At 44.0% G+C, this 18,925-nt stretch overlaps 1 protein-coding gene across 1 annotated transcript in view; it reads left to right on the top strand.

The window, feature by feature from the left end:
• NHEJ1 (non-homologous end joining factor 1) overlaps positions 1-18,925 on the top strand; it is a 91,292-nt gene that overhangs the window by 13,040 nt on the left and 59,327 nt on the right. The window contains exon 5 of the mRNA XM_006059004.4: positions 102-160. Within this exon, the coding sequence (XP_006059066.1) occupies positions 102-160 (59 nt within the window). The remainder of the gene's footprint in view (positions 1-101; positions 161-18,925) is intronic.

Here is an 18,925-nt window from a genome sequence, read left to right as displayed (position 1 = left end):
CTTTTCCCCAAGAAGTCCTGGGCTCTGTTCCCTTTCCATCTCACAGGTAGGGAGCGTGTTCTAAGACTCATATTTCCTTTCTGTCTCCCTTCTTGTTACAGATCGGTTGAAGACAGAGCCATTTGAAGAGAATTCCTTCTTGGAACGATTTATGGTAGAGGTAAAGTGTTTGTTATTTCCTTTCTCTTTGTGCAGCCTTCACTTTACTTCCTCTTTCCAGGTGCCTGAGTAGTGACTTGCATTTTGGGTATTGGGTTTGATTACATGATTGAAAAATCTATTTTCTAGAAAAGTCACCTATAGAAAGTCTGAAAAGCTTAAGATAGAGACGCTGGGGGAGAAGTAGGGGGAAAGATGTAAAAGGTAGAAGTGGGCTGATTAACATTTGTAAAACATCGCTGCTGCAGTACCTAGGCATTTTATTTGGTATTCTCTTGGAAAGCTTGGTTGACCAGTTGCTAAGTTTTTGCTTGTTGAGATTTGATCCCAGGTCTGGATTGTGGAGCGGGGGGCTAGTCATTATTCCTTGTCCCCTTGTACATCCTGCAGTAGGGGATGGTGAAAAGCACAGGGCTACCATTTGGGGACGGTCTTGTGGGCACAGTAGGCTGTGGAAAATCACAGTGTTTATGCAAGGGGACTGGCAAGGGAATGAATGGGGAGAAGATAATTGTGGCCTGTCAGAAGCTCCTTCCTAGGTTTCCCTTCTAAGGATTGAGCTTGGCCAAAAGAAACATCTATTAAATGCCAAGCAGGGGGAATATTAATAATAGTGACCTTTGATAGTACCAGTCAATATTGATCTTTTTCTCTAACTCTTCTGGGAGTTGTTGGTTGTACCGTTAGTACCCTAGTATTATTGCACTATTTTCTAATTATACATGTTACCCAGGTTGGTACTTTATTGTGTAAGTAAATAATGCTGTTATAGTATTTATCATATGTATGGATTATTCATTTTTCTGTCTTGTCTTCTAGGCTAATTTGTCAGCTCCTTGTGGGCAGGGACTGTGACTCATACTTCTTTTGAACCTGAAATTTGTGCTTTTCACAGGGCTGGGCAACAGGCAGGTGTTCTTGATTCGGATCCTTCTGTCCTGCCTCTGTCTATTGACTGAGCAGTAGCTGCATGATGCTTGAGGTCTTAACAGTGAGAACCAAACATGTAAAGGGAGCCCTCAGTCCCTCTACTAAAGCGGTTGTAATTCTGGAGGAGGAGAGCTGCATTGCTCAGTTTTGAAGCAGAACAGGTTTTAGATATTCATGGGGAAAGAGAGACCATTAAACCAAAACTTGGGACAGAGAGATATCCTAGGCCATTTTTCTTTCAGATAGCTTCTCCTGTCTATAGGTTTATGTATTAAGGAGGTTAATGTAGGCTGGTATGACATGCTTGTTCCATGCCTCAGCCCCTTAGTCAAACAATGTTAGGCTTATTCTTAGCTCATCAGGGAGGTGCCTTCCTATCTAGTGCCTGCATTCCTATTCAGCTTGGTTTCTCAGCATTTTTTTTTCTGTATATTTTATGTGTCAGCCATATAGAATGGGTTTGAATTGCCAAAAATGCTGTTTTCTCTTGCCTTTGTGTCTCTGCACACATTGTTCCTTTATCTAGAATGCCCAGTGCCCTGGTCTTTTCTACCTTGTGAACGTCTATTAATCTTTCGAGTGTCAGCTTCAGCTTCTTTGGGAGACCTTTACAGACTTTCTTGTAAAGATAATCCTGCTTTCCTGAGATGATAGTGCCTGGGTTCATGCCTCTATTTTTTAGCAGTTATAGCTTCATAATGATGCTGTTTGTATGCTTGCAAGAGTATGTCTTTTTCCACTGAGCTATGGACTCTTTGAAGGGCTTCCCTGGTGGCTCAGATGGTAAAGCATCTGCCTGCAATGAGGGAGACCCGGGGTTTGATCCCTGAGTTGGGAAGATCCCCTGGAGAAGGAAATGACAACCCACTCCAGTATTCTTGCCTGGAAAATCCCATGGATAGAGGAGCCTGTTAGGCTATAGTCAGTGGGGTCGCAAAGAGTTGGACACGACTGAGCGACTTCACTTTCACTTTCATGGACTCTTTGAGGGCAAGAACCATGTTGAATGTGTTTCCATGTTCCCAGCACCAAACATAGTGCCTGGAAGTAATAGGTTCTCAATGAGTTTGTGGATAAATATGTTGATAAACCTATGCTAAAGGGATTTTATGAAAATTGTGGCTGTGTGGGCTGTGGATCCAGTGTTGCTTGTTAGACTCTTATTTGGGATCTTCAGTTTTTCTTCTGATTTACTTTGTGGCTTTGATAAATCACTTCTCTCAGAGCCTCTATTTTCTCATTTGTAAAATTGGAGGCTCATTTCACACTATTGGGGTGGGGGGAATACTGTGGAACTGAATGAGAAAGCATGTAGAAAACAGGTGTTAGCCCAGGAAGGAGATTGGTGTTTTCGAACCAACTGCTTCAAGAATACTGGTCCTTTAGGTTCTGGGTGGATCACATCCAAACTGCTTAGACTTGTAGAGTTTTATTATATCTGGAAAAGATCTGAGAGATAGATAGTAGCTTTCCATTTCATAGCTTAAGAAATTGGGCCTAAGGGACTTTCCTGGTGCTCCAGTGGTTAAGAATCTGCCTCGCAATGCAAGGGATGCAGGTTTGATCTCTGGTTGGGGAACAAAGATCCCTTGTGCCATGGAGCATGTTGCAACTAAGACCTGTCACACCCAAATAAATAGATAAATAAAATAAAAGAAATTGGGCCTCAGAAAAGTTAAGTGACTTGCCTAAGGTCATATGGTGGTAGCTATAGGTTTAGGACCATCCACACTTCTTGACTCATAGTCTAGGATTATCCCTATTTTGTTTTGCTGCTTTTACTGGTCGTACACACAAATTAGAGGAGAGTCAAGGGCTGGGATAATGTAGAATTCTTGTGACCCCTGAGATCACTGCACTGTCCTCAGAATGTCCTACAGAGCTGCTAGAACTGAAAGATTTATTTCCAGGACTGCAGCATTTCTTATGGCCACTGCATCTTTTCAGCAACTCTGCTTGCCTGGGGTCCTACAAACAGGACACAGAAGGGTCATAGGGTCACCCAAGACTGAGCTGAAAGGATGTGCCATCAAAATAAGCAACATAGGAAGATAAACAAACCGAGGACAGAGAGCTCGGGATGAAGGTGCAGGGGGCCAGGGCCGATGTCAGAGGGCTGAGCGGTCAGTGCCTGGGGTCTGTTTTCCTGGTTCTCACTGGGACAGTTGCTAGTCAAGAGGCCATCGAGATAGGGCGCAGGGGGCAGTGGATGGGAGGTTTCTAGGACACTAAGTCCAGGAAAAATATTTAAGGATTGAACAGGGGTTACCTCTCCGTATTTAGACCTTTTGTTTTTCCTCTTCCCTTAAGAGCCTGATCTTCATTTCCAGGGAGCCCAAAGGGGCCAATTGACGGTGACCTAACTAGAGGAGGAATCCTGGCAATGCCCATTCAAGTCAAGGCTGGCCCTGTTCTCACAGAGGGCAACATCCCCACGTTGAGCATTTCCTAGGACAAGGGGCTGAGAGGCCCCTTTAGGAATGGTAGACCCGTCAAGGATCTGGGGGCTGCGGCTACACGCCAGTCGGAACGGTGTTGAGGAGGAAGTTTAGGATGAGTGGGCTGGCATGGCCCTTGCTCAGCAGGGTCCACTGGAGGGAGTTCCTTCTCCTGGCCTTGTCCGTGCCTCCCTCTCTTCATCTGGTTGCCATCAGGCTGTGCGGCTGCTGGCGTGCTCTTTATTTATTTATCCCAGTGTAATGGGGTGAGGAGGGAGCTGGCCTAAGGCTGGCATTCCGAGGCCATGCCACGAGCCACAGGCGGTTTGCATGGGTGTGTGAGTCACTGGGGCTGCCTGCTGCTCAAACCAGAGGCGGCCGGCTCAGGGACAGCAGGCAGCCCAAAATAGAGCCCCGCCCTCTGCAGCTGGCAACCCCTGGCTGGGAATCAGCCCCGGACTCTGAAACCTGGGCAGTTGTGTGAAGTCGGCTTCCTCGGGGAGTGGAGCCTTCTCAGAGATAGAGATTTTGCAGTTCTTCTCTGTCTTCAGTGGAGAATATTCAGCATAGCAGTTACTCCCATGACTGCTTCCTGAATGCCTTGTCAGACTTAAATAATCTGTTCGTGTAATACCTTAACCAATTTCTTTTTTTTTTTTACTTTTTATTTATTTTTTTCCACTTCTTAAAAAATTTTTTTTCTTAACATATATATTTTATTGGAGTAGAGTTGACTTAGTGTTTCAGGTGCACAGCAGGGAGATTCAGTTATACATATACACCTATATTATTTTTGAAATTATTTTCCATTATAGGTTATAACAAGATATTGACTGTAGCTCTCTGAGCTATACAGTAAACCTTTGTTGCTTGTTGCATATCTGTTTTTTAAAGTAGAAATCTACCATTCTATTCATACTGAGTCAAACAAGTAGAATCAAATGTCATAAATTTTTTTAGTTAGGCAAACATTCATGTTTTCTATAATATATATTTTGCACATGTAATTTATAAATATGTATACAAAGGCTTTTCTACCATGCTTGATAATAAACTTTTTATTTTGTATTGGGGTAGAGCTGGTTAACAACGCTGTGACAGTTTCAGGTGAACAGCCAAGGGGCTCTGCCATACACATAGATGTATCCGTTCTCCCCCAGACTCCCCTCCCATCCAAGTTGCCACATAACATCGAGCAGAGTTCCATGTGGCCAATTTCTTTTATATAGTTCTAGTTCTACAGCTATAATTCACATTGATTTGACTCAGCATCCTGAATGCAGCCATGTCCTTTGTGTCCTATCTAGCTTTAGGTAGTATTTTCATCCCTTGCCTGGTTTCAGCCTGATTCTAGAGCAGAGACCTCAAGCTCTGAAGATCTTCATGGCTGCTCTTATGAAGCTGGAGCTTATGTCAAAGATGCTTGGGGAAGATGGGGAGTCTTTCACCTGAAAACTGCTCTCCTGTTAAGTTCACAGACAATTTATACTTGGTTTCCTTGGCTGGCTCTCGATCCTTTCGCTGGCCCTCACGTGCTGGTGTTCCCTGGGGCTGGTAACCCTCCATCCTCCCACCCTTCACTTTCTCTCTGGTGATCTCATCCAGACCCCAGCTCCAGCTATCACTAGTACACCGCTGAGTACTGGTTTTCTGTCTTCATTAGGTTTCAGGCTCATATTTCTGCATCTTTGACATTTCCACTTGGATGTCCCACAGGCAATACCCTAAACGTGTACAAAAGTATCGTCTACTCCCCCAAACCCAGTTCTCTTCTATATTCCTTATCTTGAGGAACTGTACAGCTATCTGTTTAGTTTTCTAAGCTAGAAACTTGGGAGTTATCCCCTCTTCTCTTTGTCCTTACTTCCAGAGCCTAACTTGTTAACCCCTTAAACATTTTTTTTTAATTTCTTTATTTTGGCTGCCCTGGGGCCTTGTTGCTGTGCATGGGCTTTCTCTAGTTGTGGCGAGTGGGGGCTTCTCTCTAGTTGTGGTGCTCGGGCTTCTCATCATGGTATCTTCTCTTGTTGCAGAGCATAGGGCTCTAGGGCAAGCAGCCTTCCGTAGTTGTGTCCTGTGGGCTCAGCAGTTGCAGTTTCTGGGCTCTAGAGCACAGGCTCAGTAGTTGTGGCACATGAACTTAGTTGCTCTGTGCCATGTGGAATCTTCCTGGACCAGGGGTCAAACCTGTGTCCCGTGCGTTGTCAAGTGGACTCTAAACCACCGGACCAATAGGGAAGTCCTTGTTAAGCCTTTTTTGAATCTACTCTTCTTCTCTATTCCAACTTCCATTGCCTAAGATTAGCCATCGTCTGCCCCATTTTTGGTTTGACCGTGTCACAGCTTCCTAATTTGTCTCCCAGTTAGTACTTATTTCCCTCCAATTGGACTGGAAGTTATGTCAGAGGAGTCTCTTTGAAACAGAAACCTGATGATGTCACTCTCCTGCTTAAAGTCCTTAACTGATTCCCAATTGCCTGCAGAAAGTGAAAGTGTTAGTCCCTCAGTCGTGTCTGAATCTTTGCAACCCCATGGACTATATCCCACCAGGCTCCTCTGTCCATGGGATTCTCCAGGCAAGAATACTGGAGTGGGTTGCCATTCCCTTCTCCAGGGGGAATCTTCCTGACCCAGGGACCAAACGTGGGTCTCCTGCATTGCAGGTAGTTTCTTTACTGTCTGATCTACCAGGGAAAGTTCAATCCTTGCTGCCATACAAGATGGTTCATGATGTGGTCCTGCTGACCTCTTCCACCTGACCGTATGTCTTGCCCCAGTAGCACCATGTTCAAGTACTGACAGCTTCCTGTCCATACATCTCATGATCCATTAGCCTGGTAGTCTCTTCTTTCTTGTGCTCATGGAAATCTCTTGTTCAGCTTTGCCAGCTCCGCACTGGTGTCATCCTTTTCTTGAGTCTCCCATGACAACTTTTCCCTCTCTCAGTCTGCTCTCCTTTCTCCAGGCATAAGTATACTACCCTGTTATCCCTATAGCCCCTTGTACTTTTTCTTTTTGACTATACCACGTGGCATGTGGGATCTTAGTTCCCCAACCAGGGATCAAACCTCCACCCCTTGCAGTGGAAGTGCAAGTCTTAACCACTGGACCGCCAAGGAAGTCCCATAGCCCCCTGTACTTACCACTGCTGTAAAATTTGTCAACAGGGAGGATGTGGAAATGAAAAAGAAGGGTAGGGAGGCAGAGGACAATTGAGTTGGCTGATCTTTTCTTATTTAGGTTTTTCCTTTATAATGCTTGTCAATTCCTTTTCCTTAGTATACTTTCTTAACGTGGCTTCCACAGCATAATACTCTTCTGTTTTTTCTGTCTCACTTGTTCCTTCTAGACTCTTTTTCTGGGTCTTGTCCCTCACCTCTTAATGTTGGAGTACCCTAGGACTCAGTCCTTGATGCTCTGATCTTTTTTTCACTCCTTTAGTAATCTCATCTAGTTGCATGTCTTTAAATATCGTTGCATTGATGAATCTCAAATTTAGTCTTCATTCTAGACCTGACCCCCAACTCCAGACTGCCTGCTCAACATTTTGACATGGAAGTCTAATAGAATCTCACCTTTAACATGTCCAAAACTGGACTCCTAATCCTAACCCTCAAATTTGCTTTTCTAAAATCCCCTTCTCATGTTGATGGAAAGGGCTTCCCAGGTGGCACTAGTGGTAAAGAACATGCCTGCCAATGCAGGAGACAGTAAGAGATGTGGGTTTGATCCCTGGGTTGGGAAGATCCCCTAGAGGAGGGCAGGGCAACCCATTTCAGTATTCTTGCCTAGAGAATCCCATGGACAGAGGACAATTCATAGGGTTGCAAAGAGTCAGAAACGATTGAAGTGACTTAGCATATCTATCACAGCACATGTTGATGGAAGCTTCATCCATTCACTTCCTAGAGCCAAAAACCTTGGAGTCATCTTTGGAGTGAAATCTGTCCTTTTCCATCCTATATCCAGTTTATCAGCCTCGTGGCTTTACCTTCAAAGCATATCTGTAATTTCACCTCTGCTGCTACTACTCTTGTCTGCATCACCAGCATCTCTTGCCTGAAGTTTTACATGAACCTCTTTATTAGTGTCCCTGTTGCCACTTCTCTCTTCCGGGCCCATTACCAACAAAAAGATCTTATTAAAATCAGATCCCATCATGATACTCTTCTGCTCAAAGCTGGCTTCACGTTTCAGTTATGGAGTAAAACCCAAAGACCTGATGATGGTCTGCAAAACCCTACATGATCTGAACCTCTCTTCCCTCTCTCCCCCCATCACTTCACTGAAGCTACACTGAACTTGTTGCTGTTTTTCTACATTTTGAGCATCACCTCCTTTAGGCCTTTATATTCCTATTCCCTCTGTCTGGAATGCTCTTTCTTCAGGTATTTGTATGACCAAAACCCTCCCTTCTTTTCTGCCTGTATTAGTTATCTATTGCTGTATAACAAATTACTCCAAAACGTTGTGGCTTAAAACAACAAATATTTATCCTCTCACATAGTTTTGAAGGTTGGGAATCTAGAAGTGGCTGGCTGGGTGATTCTGGACTCAAGAGTTTCTTCTGAAACCGCAAGTCAGGATCTCAGCTGGAAAGGCCGTCATCAGAAGGGGCTGGAGAATTCATTTCCAAGCTCTCCCGTGTGACTCTTGGCAGGAGGTGCCATTTCATTGCCACATGACCTATCCGTAAGGCCACCCACATGACACGACTCTGGCCTCTCCAGAGCCAGTAATCAGAGAGGCAGACTGAGAGACCAAGACCAAGAAGGCAGCTGAAGTCTTTTTATAACTTAATCTAAGAAGTGACACCCCCATCTTGACACCATCTTGCTATATTCTTTTCCTTAGAAGTGAGTCACCAAGTCCAGGTCACACTCCAGGGAAGGGTAATTGAAAGGGAGGGGGCTTCCCTGGTGGCTCAGATGGTAAAGAATCTGCCTGCAATGTGGGAGACGTGGGTTAGATCCCTGGGTCAGGAAGATCCCCTGGAGAAGGAAATGGCCACCCACTCCAGTATTCTTACCCGGATAATTCCATGGACAGAGGAGCCTGGCAGGCTACAGGCTATGGGGTCGCAAAGAGTCAGACACAACTGAGCAAGTAACACTTTCATGTTTGTTTGTTTTTTTCTTGAAGGGGAAGCATGTCAAAAAATGTGTAGACATAGCTACATGGACTACAATCATGGCTTTGTTCATGTGTCACCTTCTCAGTGGGTTTACCCTGATTATATTATTTAAGATTGTAAGCCACACCCCCACCCTTCTGCACCTGGCACTCCCATTTCACTTCACCATGCTCTACTTTTTATTTTTTCACCATAGCACTTATATTCCATATTAACATCAACTTTATTTTATTATGCTTATGGTTTATGGCCTGTCTTCCCCCTGACAGAATGTTTAAACTCAGTGAGGACACGGATGTGTATTTTGTGCACTGGTTTATCCAAAGTACCTAGAACAGTGCTTCTGCACATGGTAGGCACTCAGGCAGTATTTGTTAATGGGTGAAGAAATCATATCTTCTCACTTTTCCTTATTTTTACTCTTATGAATAGTAAACCATGAGACCATCACCTTTTGGTAGCCTGAGACTTAGACAGTACTGCTGTGAACAGATGAGTAGCTTAAGGAGAGGACCACTGTCAGATTCCCATTCTAGTACCTGCCTTGTTTCTTTGGCACTTAGTTTACTGGGACATAGTCCCAATTTGGGGACATAGTCCCAATTTGAATCTTTCATTATTGAGAGATCTTCTGTGTGTGTGTGTGTGTGCGCGCGCGTGCGTGTGTGTGTGTGTGTGTTAGTCACTCAGTCATGTCCAACTCTTTGCGACCCCATGGACTGTAGCCCGCCAGGCTCCTCTGTCCATGGTATCCTCCAGGCAAGAATACTGGAGGGTTGCCATTCCCTTCTCCAAGGGATCTTTCCAACCCAGGGATTGAACTCGGGTCTACTGCATTGTTGGCAGATTCTTTACCATCTGAGCCACCAAGAAGCCCATTGAGAGATCCTAGAACCTCTTTTTTAAGAGCCAGTTAAGAAACTAAATATCTCAAAAACCAAATGAATAAGAACCTTAAAAAATCCTGGAAGGAACATTAGTCATAGAGCCCAAAGCAAGTTATTAAGTTTCTTCCTTCTTCAGTCTTTCCTCTCTCTGGGCTCTGCTTCCAAGGTTGGAAGGGCTGCTCCTCTGCCGTGTTTCTGCATTTCATTATGGAGAGGAAGACATAGCATTCAGAGGATGTTTTTTTCAGTCTCCTTCATGGGCATCATGAAGAAGGGCAAGTCTAGATCATGAGCACATCCTCCCTATGATTGCGTGTGTCAGTTCTCTGATCCTTGCAGCTAGTTCGTCCTTATAGTAGTCAGTATTGTGCATGTGTACTATGCCAGGTTCTATGAGCATAAATGATAATGTTGCCATCAAAGAGCTCACTGTGCTTAATGAGTGGTTATAGGGGCCACAGTAGTGGAGTGATTGGAAAAAGCTTCCTGTAAGAAATAGGACTTGAATTGGACTTTAGTTTGTTGGGGTTTTGTTTTTTTTTTTTTTTTTTCAGATTTTCCTAGGGAACTATGTGAAAGACATTTTAGGTGGGAAACACATGGACGAAGGATGTAAATTAACAAGAGTGGGTGAGGATCAGTAGAAAATAAAGTTAGTAAGGTAATACTTGAGTTGTGGAGCAGGGGGCTGAGATGCTGGCCTGGAAGATTGATGCTTTGTGCTAGTGGTAAATGTTTTGTATTTCTTTTCTGCCTGTAATCCATTTATTTACCCATTTCAGTCCAGTTATTAACATCTGTCATTACATGTAGTGATGTTCAAATAGGGGCGCGTCTCCTAGGAGGGAGATGGGGCGCTTCCTGCTTGCAGTTAACTACTGTTATAGAGTGGGAAACCATGGGAAGTTTTGACTGTATAAGTGACATATGAAAGTGATCTTTAAGGAAGATTAGGCTGTCAGTGCTTTGCCTATGTGATCTGAAGAATAGTGGTGCCATTGACAGACTGGAAAAATCATGGGTGGGGCTCAATTAAATCTAATCTTGGGCCTATAAAGGAATGGCTTTCCTTATTTAAAACACAAGTCCACCAGTATTTGAGGTCTGGAATTAAAATCTCCAGGGAGGCAGGGATGGCTGCACATGTTTCTCAGCCATATTTCTTCTGAATTTTGCCTTTTCTTTGGGGTTTTCTCATTGGGATTCCTGTAGTCACCATCGAGCGCTGCTATCAGGGCTCACCACTTCTTTTTGTCCCAAGAATGTATAGAAAGGCCTCTTTGTTTATTTTTCTTTTACAAAGTTTTATAAGGGCTTATACTTTCAAAAGGAAATGTATTAAAAAATATGAAAAAAACCACCAAAAATCTGAGGGAAAAACTAAAAGGATATTGATATAGAAAATACAGTGGGTTAAAATTACTCATTTCCAGAAGATAGGCTCTCTGATTCTGGGAATCCCAATAGTGAAGGGCTCTGTCACATTTAAATTCTCTTATCCTGAGTGAAAGTGTAGTCACTCAGTAGTGTCCGACTCTTTGCAACCCCATGGATTGTAGCCCACCAGGCTCCTCTGTCCATGGAATTCTCCAGGCCAGAACACTGGAGTGGGTTGCCATTCCCTTCTCCAGGGGATCTTCCTAACCCAGGGATCAAATCCGGGTCTCCCACATTGCAGGTAGATTCTTTACCATGTGAGCCACAAGGGAAACCCTCTCTTATCCTAACACACTCAAACCCAGATGACTGCATGGGATAGGTATAGTATAGAAACATGTGTGTCAGACTGGATAAAAGACAGCAGGGTTTGTAGGGGCCTGTGGGAAACTAGATGGTGCACATCTAGATACATCTAGGCCCAGACTGGCTGACACAGTATAACAAACACTGCTGCCAGGGTTGGGCATCTCGCTTCATTCAAAGGAAGTTACCCACTCTTCTAAAATGAAAACCACTTTTTTTTTTTTTTTTTTTTTCTGTTTAGCTTCGCCAAATCCATTTGGTTTTAACTCTGGTCTGAGAAATCCACTTAGTTCAGAATTGAGTCATGAGGCAATGATCATTGATGCCTTATTTCTGGCAAATATTAAGTCTTTTTAGGCCTAACCTATAAGCTTCATGGGCTTCCCTGATGGTACTAGTGGTAAAGAACCTGCCTGCCAATGCAGAGACATGGGTTCGATCCCTGGGATGGGAAGATCCCCTGGAAGAGGGCATGGCAACCTACTCCTGTATTTTTGCCTAGAGAATCTCATGGACAGAGGAGCCTGGTGGGCTACAGTCCATGGGGTTACAAAGAGCTAGACATGCCTGAGCATTCACATGTACAATAAAAGCTTCACACACCTCTGGAACATCTTGCCATGATTCACACAGTTGAGTCTCCCCCCTCATCCCCTAGTAGAGGAACAGTTTCATAAAAGTCCATTCATTTCAGTATGACCAGTTAACATAAGCCTTAGCTTGTTGAAAAAATAGTCAATGCCTTATATATAATCAGAGTTAATTAAAATAACATGAGATGAGGATCTTTTTTAATACCTGTTGAATTTAAATTGATTATAAAACATAGAAGTGGAAATGTTCAGGAAAAGAGTTAAATAGAGTTGGAGCTTAGGTTGATAAAAGGACCCCTAGAAATAGATTTGGGAATATTCTACAAAGGAGCAGCATTTGAAGGCATTAGAATGGAAGCATCTTTTACTAGGAACAGCATGGAGAAAAGAACAAAAGTCCAGTAATTGAGAACAATCTTTCTCAATTTGGGGAACAAATGTAATTGGAAGGTCGTAGGAGCCAGTGAAGGAAATGTGGGTGAGATAGGAAGGGAATCTGGCTAGAGGAGTAAATTAGCTAAGGAAGGGGAACTAGCAGTTATCTAATACATACTGCCTGTGCTAGACACAGTGATAGGTGCTTTAGCTAAGGTATAACTTTTAATCCTTACAACAAACCCATGAGGTTGGTGATATTATCCTCATCTTAAAGAAGCAGAGGCTCAAAGGCTAAGTAATTTGCTGCAGGTCACTTCAGGTCATGGAATTTGTTTTTTTTTTTTTTTTTTTTTCAAATCCCTTGCTCTTCCTATCACTGGGGAGGTGATCCACTGTGCTACACACAGGAGAGAGGCCAGACTGACTGCCCAAGGAAAGATCATCATGCTGTTCGGGATCTTGGGCAACATCAGCGGATTATAGGCAGCTAAAGAAGGGTTGATTGATATGATGGAGACAGTGAATATAGAACTTTCACTGGGAAGTTTCACAGTGAGAAGGTAATGAGAGCTAGCTGGAGAGCTAGAAGTGGTCCAACAACCTCCCTTTTTAAGATGGGAAGACACATATGTGTTTGAAAACAAAGGATAAGCCCCTGGAGAAGGAGACATTTATGCTGGTGGTGTGAAAATGACAGTGTGAAAGAAGGACCTGCGAAGTGGACAGAGCGAGGGGCTAGGCCTTGCTCTGGGATTTGCAGGTGGAGTGAAGGCACAGGTGACATTTTGAAGATTGAGGACTTGATTTCTGCCTATTTCCATCTTCTTTCCCCAGGAGACATAGCCTTTTCATCTAGGAATTTTGCAGTTCTTTCCAAGGGCATTTAATTCTCCTAACTTAAAAAGAGCATCAGATGGTTCTGTGACGTTTCTGTAATGCCAGAAATAGTGAAACGGACAGAAGTCAAAGTATAAGCTATACTCTTTCCCTCGTCTGAGCTCCCACAATGCTTTGTATCTTTCCTGTGTCACGTCTCAGTTTGGCCTTGTATATGAGAATTTCTATACTTCTTGCCCCTTTTAGGTGATAAACTCCTTCGGGGCAAAACCGTCTTGCTCATTTTGTTTCCCTTCTGAGTCTACAGCAGTGCCCAGTAGTAGGAGGTCCAAAATAATGAATGCTTGTAGCTCAGAGGTCTTGGCATTGGAGAAGTTTCTCCCGTTGTTCAATGTCTCTGGTCATAGAAATGAAGAGAAAAAACAAAAGTATCAAATGACTTACCTTTAAGCTTTGCCTGATCTATTGACTTTATAACTTCAGCCTTATACCCATGTTCTCTTATGATGGCTTTTGCTTGTGGGTGAAACCTCCTTTGGATAGTGAGCCACAGTGAAACATGAGACAGGGAGGCCTGGCATGCTGCAGTCCATGGGCTCGAAAAGGGTCGGCTATGACTGAGCAACCGAACTGAACTGAACTGAAGCATGGGAGTGAGACTGAGGTCTGTTGGTTGGCAGCTCACCTGTCCAATGTTTAGGGCACAGATGGCAGGATTCACGGGTGTCCTTGCTATCTCCTATAATAAAACTGTCAAGGGGAAATTGCCCCAGAGTCCCAGAAAGCATTTTTTCCATTCTGCGTGGGAGATCTTTGGTCTATTTGTTTGTTGTTGTTGTTTTTTAATTTGGAAATTTAAGCTCTATGTGGACAGTACTTTTTAAGCACCAGTGAAAATATTAAACAACATGGAGTCATACTGAAAAGTTAAAACATGGTCTCTGTCCTTGAAAGTTGGACTTTTGAGAGATTAGGCATATTTACACATATGCAAAGAATATTCTAAATACATAAAATATGTGTTGTCTGAGAGGAGCAGTAGATTCATTTGGGTGGCATCTGGGTTTCATACCAGGCTAGTTTGGGTAAGGTATTTCTGGAAGAGGGAAATCTTGAGCTAAAAGTTCAGAGGGATTTTGTATGGTGCAGTCCATGGGGTCGCTAAGAGTCGGACACAACTGAGCAACTTCACTTCACTTTTCACTTTCATGCATTGGAGAAGGAAATGGCAACCCACTCCAGTGTTCTTGTCTGGAGAATCCCAGGGACAGGGGAGCTTGGTGGGCTGCCGTCTATGGGGTTGCACAGAGTCGGACACAACTGAAGCGACTTAGCAACAGCAGCAGCAGGCTGTTGAAGGAAAGACATGTCTAGGGACTTTATTCAGTTATGCAATCTGAGAAGCTCTCCCTAGATATGATGGTTTGAGGGAGTCCTGCAGAAACTCTAACAGGCTTCCCTCATAGTTCAGTTGGTAAAGAATCTGCCTGCAATACAGGAGACCCCGGCCTGGTCAGAAAGATCTGCTAAAGAAGGGATAGGCTACTCACTGCAGTATTCTTGGGCTGCCCTTGTGGCTCAGTTGGTAAAGGATCTGCCCACAATGTGGGAGACCTGGGTTCTGTCCCTGGGTTAGGAAGATCCCCTGGAGAAGGGAAAGGCTACCCACTCCAGTATTCTGGCCTGGAGAATTCTATGGACTGTATAGTCCATGGGGTCACAAAGCGTCAGACACTACTGAGCGACTTTCACTTTCACTTTTTCTTCAAACTCTTTGGCGTCTCTTAACTCTTAAACTTGAAGGCTGAGCAGTTCTAATGCTGCTTCGAATCTTTTACTCCAACGAAATCCTTCCAGCTTGGTGTAAGTGAGGCTAGGAATGAAGAGGAGGTTTTGAGACAAGGATGCTGCTGCTGCTTCCCTGGTGGTCCAGTGGCTAAGACTCTGTGTTCCCAATGCAGGGGCCTTGGGTTTGATCCCTGATCAGGGAACTAGATCCCACATGCTGCAACTAAGACCCAGCACAGCCAAATAAATAAATAATAATAATAAAAAGAAGAAATAGTCAATGAGCATCTTTCTCTGCAGCGCCTGGCAGCTGGGGAAAGAGCAAAGTGAAACTGCTGAATTTAGTGGGTACCTAACGAGATGCTAGTTTCAAGCAGAATATTCCCCCAGGTTGGGGTCATCTCTGATACTGAGATAATAATAATCAATATAACATGGGTGAAATTAGCTATTTACAGAAGGAACCCACCCATCTGTTTGTAAATGTATTGATTCTGAGATGAGGTTACAAATCTCAAGGGCCCAGGCCAGTACCTTAAGAAGGAAATCATGGTGTCTTAGATACCTTGTTGAGAAGATTAGAGCTGTAGAAATTTAAGAGCTGGAAGGGGCTTTATCAATCTAAGGATATATCAAGGCTCTTTGTTTTACTCATAAGGAAATTAGAGCTTGCAAAGATAAAAGAATGTAATGGGAAACCGGTGGTAGATTGGCACCAGGACCCAGGGCTCTGAACTTGCCACCCAGTATTCTTCCATCGTGTCCCATTGCCTTGCTACATATTACACAGCTTCACCTAGGACTTCATGTGGGCACTAGGCAAGACTGAGACCCATCTACGAGCAGAGGGAGACTCCTAACTATCTCATAACTTAATTACAAGATGGGGAAGTGGCCATGGCTAGAGAACTGCTCCAAGAACTGCCTCATTGTATAGAATGTAGGAAGAGAAAAACCAGGGAGTGACAGTTGATTAATTTGTCTACCCCAGAGCGGCAGCATGCTAGTGTAGAATAAGGATGAATGGCCAGCTTTTTCTGCAGTGTATATGAACTATTCCATAAAGTCATTTATTGTTTTTGCCTTTTTTTGTGTGTTTAGTAAGGAGGGCTCTCGGTTTTTATCTTCTCAGGAAAAATCAGCACAAGGTGTATCAGCCACTAGAATGGTTATAGCCCCTACCTTATAAACTAATAAATTGGCATTTTAATTTCTAAATTGGTCTCTTGTGATTTTAGTTAGTATCAGTCAATCCTCTGGAGTCTGTTTATCCCTAAATTAACCAGTGAAGACCAAGTTTGAGACTCTGGACCTTTGGTGATGCCTTCAAAGTATAGACTCCCTCAAGATGCTGCTTTAGCAGACATTCAGGGTCTCTCAAACTGTATATCTCTTTCCCTGCCTTGACACTTCTTATTGAAAGCCCTCAATCTCAGGGGCTCCTCTAACTCTCTCTTGGAGTATCAGGGTGATTTTAAATGCACCATAGATCAGTCCTCAGAGAATGCTTATTGAATGCTCTGCCTTTTGCTCAGTGTGATAGATGGACACGTGGCCCCTTTCATTGAACCTAACATGTACAGTAAGAAATCCTCCCATCAGTTTTGAGGCTTTGCCTAGCTGGAGAAGCTCTTTGGATGGTGAATGGCAGGTATGAAATGCTAACTGGAAGGGGGTCTCTCTCAGCACTCCCTTAACTTGTAGCTTTCCTTTCTTTGACTTCATGCACCAGGGGATGGGGAAAATATTGGTGCCCCATTGTCTCACTCTGTCCTCTCATGCCTGTTTTAGGAAATTTAGTGTCAGAGGACTTCCTGGAGTTTTGTTCCCCTGAACTATCGAACCCTGATACCTCAGAGTTCGAGGATTGGTTCTGGCTGTACTGATCTGGTCAGAACCGCCTGGCTCAGCTAGCAATCAACTGACACACAGACCCCATAGCCTCTCTCTACTGAATCAAATGGCCATTGTACTAACCTCGTATTGAGGCTCGGAATGTCAGTTTCAAGCTTGTCCTCATATATAAATATAGGTCTCTCTAGATATAAAAAGTGAGAGAGTCTGTAAGTTGCTTTTTTTTTTTTTTCTATACCCCCTTTCATGGGGAGAGCTAATGAGATGCATATCATTAAAGACCCGATGTTTTGTGGGACGGAGCCTTTTAAACTGGATGTGCCTGGCTTAGTCATGGCAAATATTTACCAAAAAAAAAAAAAAAAGGGACATACCATATAAAATTAGAGTTCTGAAAATAGTACTGAGAGAGGGAGAAAGAAAAAAAAAAAAAAACCCAGGACAGAAAATACAGGCCAGTCTGTTTGGGGAAAAGGGAAAAAGAGATAAAATGAGAGAAACCTCGCAGTAAAAACAGCATCTTGGTAAACAGACTATAAAAAAAATTGTGACCTGCTTTCTGGCAGGCCTGGCGGCTGTTGAGCGGGTGAAGGTGGCGGAGCTGGCGTCTGTGTGGACACACGGTGCCCCGGGCGCACGGCTCCCCTGGCCGCGCAGGGCGTTAAATTTAGCCACATAATGATGGGCTTGAGGACAGCCTCTTGTTGACCACACCATAATTACTGCTTCGCTTTATGAATTTTATTTTGCTTATTCTGTTTCCTCCTTCTTTGGCATGAAGGAGGCTTGGAGTGAGGGGGGGGGAGTCCCGCCCCCACACCCCTCCCCTTACTGGACAAATAAGTCTTCATAGAAACTTGGACTCTTGAGCCATCAGGGTAAAGAGTAAGCTCCCTTGATGAATCAGAAAGGGAGGAAGCTTTCCTGGTCCCCCAGGCTCTTGATGGATCCTCATAAAGTCATAAGTAGGACTTGCCAGCCCTACTTCAGAGTGCTCTTGGAGAAAATGTCCCGAAGTCTCTGGTCTTAGAAGACAGTCTCCTGTGAGTCTGGGAGGTTGACACTCTTACTCTGTTTATACCCTGAGAGCTAGACTAGCAGGTGCTGTCAGATGTTTGTTTGGGTCTTTGGTCCTTGCTCCCTAGCTGGCTGCTAGAAGTTTAGTTTTAACAACATTCCGTGTCATGAAGTGGTGCACTGTTTTATATACGTTAGTCTTGGTGATAACTGGGTTCTTGAAGCCAAGACTCTAATATAATTGACTCTTCAGATAACTTAAAAATACATGTTGAGAATAAGTTGTTGAAACCTCAGATATCGTTCTTCTTGGGCCCTTGGAGAGGTGCCAGTCTTTTTGATTTTAGAGTTAAGCTAGCATCGTTGGCCAGAGCATACCATGGGCTTTGTTGGAATGGTGCTCTGAGGCCTAGCTTTATCTACCACTCCCTAGAAGTATTTCCTTGGTCTCAGACCAAAAGTACCATATTGGGAAGAGAAAGTAGGCTGTAGAAAAGGCATAGGAAGAGCTGTATGGAGAACATACTGGGTCATTGGGGGTGAAGTTCTTGAGTAGTGACCTAGGCTGGCAGCTCCCTATGGCCCCACAGTGGCCCTCCAACTGAGGAAGTGGTGGAAAAGGAAAAGCAAACAGGGGTTGTGGTCAGGGTACCGGCTTGTCTCTGACTGGCCAGGACTGTCCTGTTTGTGTGTTACGGGTGGTTGGGCTCCTCCCGAAGCCGGGCAAGAACGTGTCAAGGAGAGGCTTCTTGCAGCTCTTGTTTTCCCAAAACAAAGGAAGCTCCTTGCATTGCTGGAAGTCGCGTGCTTGGATGCTGAGTTTGTTATTGCCTGATAACCTGGCCGCCAACTCCTGCCCTCCTCTTCACCCCACACAGCCAGTGGCCTAGGGGGAGCAGCTTCCTGTTCCTCATCCTCCACAGCAGATTCACTCTTTATTGTAACCAGAAGAGGGGAAAGAGCTGGTCCTCCTACATCCAGACCTCTCCTCTTCTCTTCCCGTTAAACCTTCTAGAATGGTGCTTTTCAAAGTAACCTGGTCTTACTGTGCATAACTCATTGTAGCACATGCCACACATGACAAGATCAACAATGCTCAAACCGTTTTATACCCTGTTCACTGAGGTGAGTCCTCTGAACTTGTGTTTGGCTGTCATGGCAATATCA

This window comes from Bubalus bubalis, chromosome 2 (assembly GCF_019923935.1).
Source record: "Bubalus bubalis isolate 160015118507 breed Murrah chromosome 2, NDDB_SH_1, whole genome shotgun sequence".
In the NCBI taxonomy this organism is placed as follows: domain Eukaryota; kingdom Metazoa; phylum Chordata; class Mammalia; order Artiodactyla; family Bovidae; genus Bubalus; species Bubalus bubalis.
Note: the sequence above shows the minus strand (reverse complement) of the source record. Positions and strands in the feature narration are given on the sequence as shown.